This window comes from Galendromus occidentalis, unplaced genomic scaffold (assembly GCF_000255335.2).
Source record: "Galendromus occidentalis unplaced genomic scaffold, Mocc_1.1 scf7180000075407, whole genome shotgun sequence".
Taxonomy (NCBI): domain Eukaryota; kingdom Metazoa; phylum Arthropoda; class Arachnida; order Mesostigmata; family Phytoseiidae; genus Galendromus; species Galendromus occidentalis.
Window position 1 is genome coordinate 1 of NW_003803397.1, and position 5,146 is coordinate 5,146.

Consider the following 5,146-nt stretch of genomic DNA (forward strand, 5'->3'; position numbering starts at 1 on the left):
CTTCGTCAGGATAGCTCATGTCGAGCTCGATCCATTGGCTCGAGTCGCCAAATAGCAGTCGATTCGAAGACCTTGATGATATGGATTCTGATCAGCCCTCGGAGTCTCGCCTCGATCATACCAAAATATTGTTTTGGAGATGGTCGATACAATCGAGGTCCGAATGCGATACATGGAACATCCATTATATCAATTGTCTGTCATTCAATGGTATAACCAAGGTTTTACTGGGACACTTATAGGGTACTTGGTTTCGCTTGTGTTTTCGAGCCTCCGGACTGACGATGAGCTCCAGGTGTGTTGGATGATCATCGTCGGAGGCGAGCTCTGAGAACGGGAAGAGGCTCAGACAGCAATATTCATCAATAATTCCATCGTCGACCAATCGCAAATGCCTGGAGGTCGAGGCCCGCCCGCTCCATCGAGGTCCATGGCTGTAACGGACTCAAGATCTTGACATGGACAGCATTGAACACGCGTGTGTTAAGCCTGACAGGCGGTCACAAACTGATAGCGCTTTATTCTGAGGAGGCTGATATTCGACGGAGAGATTCCGTGCGATAAGGAATTGCATGCGCACGGTATTAATTTATGAGAATTACTTTATCACATCCTTACTGAAAGCCGTTGTTACCCGCCTTTCTTCTTTGCTGCGATCCTCGCAGAGCGCCGTATCTCCATCGACGGCGGTCCGGTATCTCCTCTTGTCATACTGCAGGAGGGTTCGGAGGGCGGCTTGCATCCTTTGGCGTATGCGAGTCGTTCGCTGACGGTTGCCCAGCAGAACTATGCGCAAATTGAAAAAGAGATGCTTGCGATTGTCTTCGGATGCTCGAAGTTTCATTACTACGTTTTTGGGCAGAAGCAACTACTAGTTCAGAGCGATCACAAACCCTTGGAGATGATTATGAAAAAACCTCTCCATCAGGTACCGCTCAGGCTCCAACGCATGCATCTCACCCTGCAAAGGTACGACATAAAGGTTCAATATGTCCCGGGTAGAGAGCTACTGATTGCCGACTGTTTGTCAAGGAATCCGTCGGCGGACGAAATGGAAGAAGACCCAAGAATCGCAGCCCTGCATTCGTTGCCTGTGGCCGACCACCGACTTCCAGACTATGTCTCGGCTACGCAAGATGACCGGCAGCTGAAGATATTGATGCAGACGTGCCTCGACGGTTGGCCAGGAGACAAGAAACAGGTTCCCCAGATCGTGAGAGAATACTGGCCTTATCGGGATGAGATGCATGTTGAAAACGGACTGGTTATGCGTTCCAACAGAATTGTCATCCCTGCAGCACTCCGCAGTGAAGTGCTTAGACAGCTCCATCAACCCCACACAGGGGTTAACAAAATGAGGCTCCGCGCGAGAACAGCGGTGTATTGGCCGGCCATTGACGCCGACATCGAGGCTACCGTTGCTAAATGCCAACTATGTCAGCGGGACAGACCAGCGAATCCGCGAGAGCCCATGTGCTCGACAGCTACTCCGCCGCGGCCGTGGTACACAGTGTACATGGACCTTTTCGAATATGAAGGCGATCATTTCCTGATTGTGGTCGATGCTTACAGCTTCTACTGGGATATGACACGACTCACTACGACCACAATGAAGGGAATCGCTACGGCCTCATTTGCCATCTTCTCGCATTTCGGCCTTCCCGTCGAACTAAGGTCAGACAATGGCCCGCAGTTTGTGGGCTCCTGGTTTCGCGATCTCCTGAATCGCTACGGCATCAAGCAGACTACCAGCTCTCCGTACTATCCGCGCGGTAACTCATTAGCAGAGAGGGCTGTGCAAGAAGCGAAAAAGATGCTCAAAAAATTCACTTACAACTCCCCCGAGTATTTCACGGCCATGCTCGAATTGAGAAATGTGCCCCGAAATCACCTCCTAGGCTCCCCAAGCCAGCGACTCATGGGCAGAGAGGCCCGAAGTACAGTGCCCGTTCCTCCAGGCAATCTACGCCCCCACACCATCCCGCCAGAAACGGTTATCGAAGGTCTCGATGAAGAGAAACGGCGGAGCAAGTTCTATTACGACCGGGGCACGAAGCCGCAACGGGACATGAGTCCCGGGCAATCGATTCGGATCCTCAATCCCCAGGAGAACATCTGGAAGAGGGGAACCGTAGTACAGGTACTCCCCTATCCTCGTTCATACCTGGACGAAGAGTCAGGTGTTGTGGCACGGCGGAACCGCCAAGTCTTACGAGAGGACCGTTCTGCGGGCCCGAAAGAACAAGAGGAGATACAAGTAACGACAAATGAAACAGGACCTCCCGGACCGCCGTCGATGGAGATACGGCGCTCTTTTTCAAGAGCCAATGGAATCCGACGGCACGGATTGATACATGGCTGGTATCCCGGCCTGAGACGAATAGAGCACTCGTAGTCCTTTAAGCACCCAATTCCACTGAACGCCGCTGGGAAAAGTTTCTTGAAACGTTCCAGTTCGGCATCCGATTTTTGTACACTTGCCACCCTGATCACGAGCCCCAAAGCTTCTGCAGCGTCGCCGCGCAGGGTTGGAGCGACTTCCTCGTTCACTATGAAGAATTTCTCACGAATTGTTGTTTCTCCAAATTTCACCGTGAGTAACGCTGCAGCTTGGGAGCAGTACTTGTCGCCAAAATACGACACCAGATGGGTATTGTGTGTCAGGAGCTCCACGGGGTCAGCAGCAACTCTTTTGAGGTGCTGCAGGAGTTTCATCGGGAGAACGGAGACATCAGCGCCTGTGTCCTATTTGCACGGGACCAATTGTCCGTTCACTTTGACCACTTCATCCCATTTTTTTTTCGGCTGCTCGTTCGCGAAGGCTTTTACCTGACATAGCCTGAAGTCCTCGTCATCTGACGCCTGTTGTAAGCTCCATACTTTATTCGTCGCTGGCTGATGGTGCCTTTGCCGGTCCGCTGGACGGAAAGGTTTTCTCGATTCTACCCTGCTGGGCTGAGCTTTGTCCTGGGGGGTTCTGCAAAGTCTTGCATAGTGTCCTCGTTTTCCACAACGACTGCAGAACCTGCTTCTTGCCGAACACGATCCGTTGGCATGAACATATCCACAGGCAGTGCATCCCTGACGTCCGACTGCGGCAACGTTGTAAGCGTTCGATTCGTTATCGCCTTGTTGATAAACATCTTCTCGTTCGTCAGGGTGCTGCGCGCCAATCGTCGCGATGGTCTCGGTCGATCTCTGTGCTTTGTTGATCTCCAGCGCATTCTGCTCTCCGATCTCGAAGCTTCTACACTTTGCCACGACCTCGCTGAGGGAGAGGTCCTTGGCGAGGAGGATTTTTTGCAGAGTCTTGTCTCGAAGCCCGATGATTAGGCGGGATTGTACCAACCTATCATTCAAGTCTCCGAATTTGCATAAACGGCTTTTCGCCCGCACTCGCTCATAGTATACGTCGAACGTTTCACTCTTTTTTTGGTCCAGATCGCGACTGAAAAACTTATAGTCGCGTAACGCCTGAGTTACTGTAGCCGTGCACTTGAGCTCTATCTCGCTTATGATATTTTTCATCGTGATGCGCTGGTAGTCGATCTGGACTGTTTCCATCCAGGTTCTTGCCGTTTCACCCAAGCACATCAGAAGAACCGCTCGTTGATAGTTTTCTGGCCTACTCGATAGGTCACTGATGGTTTCATATATCTCGAAATCCGTTTTGAATTTTCTCCATGATTCTATCAAATCGTCGCCGGTCGTATCGAATCCACGCGGGGGTGCAGCGAGAAGGTAACCACCTTGCGCTGCTGGGGTTTGGAGCGCGGTGACCAGGTTTGGTTGGCTCCTCGCTAGGCCCGCGGCCTGCTGATGCCCCACTTCCGTTTCTTGGGCATTGCTCGCCGTACCGTTGTCCGGTGGTTGCACTGTTTTCACAGGGGAGTTCCCGACTATAGGCATGACTCGTTTTTCTCTCCGGGCGCTGTTCGCGATTCTGACACCATGTAACGGACTCAAGATCTTGACATGGACAGTATTGAACACGCGTGTGTTAAGCCTGACAGGCGGTCACAAACTGATAGCGCTTTATTCTGAGGAGGCTGATATTCGACGGAGAGATTCCGTGCGATAAGGAATTGCATGCGCACGGTATTAATTTATGAGAATTACTTCATCACAATGGCATCTTCCCTTGTGTCGACTTGAGAATTCCCCATACTTCCTCGGCTTCGTGTCCACCAGTAGCTTGGGATCGGAAGTTTCCCCGATTATCTCCGACCGTCATCTTGCCACCGAAGCTACGCATGGATCGCCGAGGTCAGCTTTGCAAAACCGCTAAGCTAAGCTCCATCTGACTTCCGCCACGTAGAAAAGCTGATTACCTCCATTTAAGTCACCAGGAAGGATTTCAAATATAGAGGACTTACGGAAAGCAGGGCTAGACTGCCTACCGAGCGAGATAGCATGCACTGGCAGCATTCATCGTAAGTTTCGAAGGTCGCGGAGCGGATTTGCACTCGTTCCAGTCGTGAGTAGCGCATAGAGGGTGAGACATCTTGAGCCCTCTGATTCCAGAAGCCTCTTGGAGCGGAATCAGGAGGGTATGAAAGTTCTGCTCGCGTCGAGAAGACCGAAGTCAACTGCGATTTCCCCCGAATGTTATCCCGTCTCGATGATTCGGAGCTGGGACTAGATATTGGGAGCATTGGGAAAAGATGCATACAATTTCTCAATCGAGGTGTTCAGCGGAAGATCAAGCTGTTTCGAGGGTGAGTCGTCTGGCCCGAAAACTCTCGGGGTCCCTCCTGTTTTAGCGTAGAACTACGCTATAGCCCCCAGTGACGGGTAAACACTGCCATGGGGAGTATTGGGGAGGCGAAGCTCGAAAAAATTCCCATCTCGGAAATAACATGCGTCTGAGTGGCCTGTGTAAAAATTTCTTCGAGCTGATATTCCAGAAACAGAGCGCTCGATCATCGAAATGGTCATGGTCGAATATGTCAGGCTTAGGATGAGGCATCGTTCATGCTCTTCAATTCCCCCTTATCTTGATCATTCAATAAGATGCAGGCCAAATAGTAAGCTCGTTTTCATAGAACGTCGGAACGGGGACGCGGAGGCTGAAAACACTGAAGGCAAGAAACCCCTAGTTTACGCTGATGAGACGTAATCGAGCGTTGTGGAAAAGCTATGTCTA

At 51.3% G+C, this 5,146-nt stretch overlaps 2 protein-coding genes across 2 annotated transcripts; one reads left to right on the forward strand and one right to left on the reverse strand.

Moving 5' to 3' along the window:
• The first annotated feature begins 808 nt into the window (after nt 1–808).
• Nucleotides 809–2,395, forward strand: LOC108865215 (uncharacterized protein K02A2.6-like). The gene has a single exon (XM_018642025.1). The coding sequence runs from the start codon at nt 809–811 to the stop codon at nt 2,393–2,395; it is 1,587 nt and encodes a 528-aa protein (XP_018497541.1).
• A 350-nt stretch (nt 2,396–2,745) lies between these two features.
• Nucleotides 2,746–3,909, reverse strand: LOC114828596 (uncharacterized). The gene is made up of 2 exons (XM_029113254.1): nt 3,175–3,909; nt 2,746–3,105 (listed from the first exon to the last, which is right to left on the reverse strand). The coding sequence occupies exons 1-2, from the start codon at nt 3,907–3,909 to the stop codon at nt 2,746–2,748; spliced, it is 1,095 nt and encodes a 364-aa protein (XP_028969087.1).
• Between the last annotated feature and the right edge of the window lie 1,237 nt (nt 3,910–5,146).

Coding starts and splice junctions, on each gene's coding strand:
- LOC108865215 (XM_018642025.1), top strand. CDS start 809: ATGCTTGCGATTGTCTTCGGATGCTCGAAGTTTCATTACTACGTTTTT.
- LOC114828596 (XM_029113254.1), bottom strand. CDS start 3,909: ATGCCTATAGTCGGGAACTCCCCTGTGAAAACAGTGCAACCACCGGAC. Junction 3,106..3,174: donor CGACCGAGACCATCGCGACG/ATTGGCGCGCAG, acceptor TCGAACGCTTAC/AACGTTGCCGCAGTCGGACG.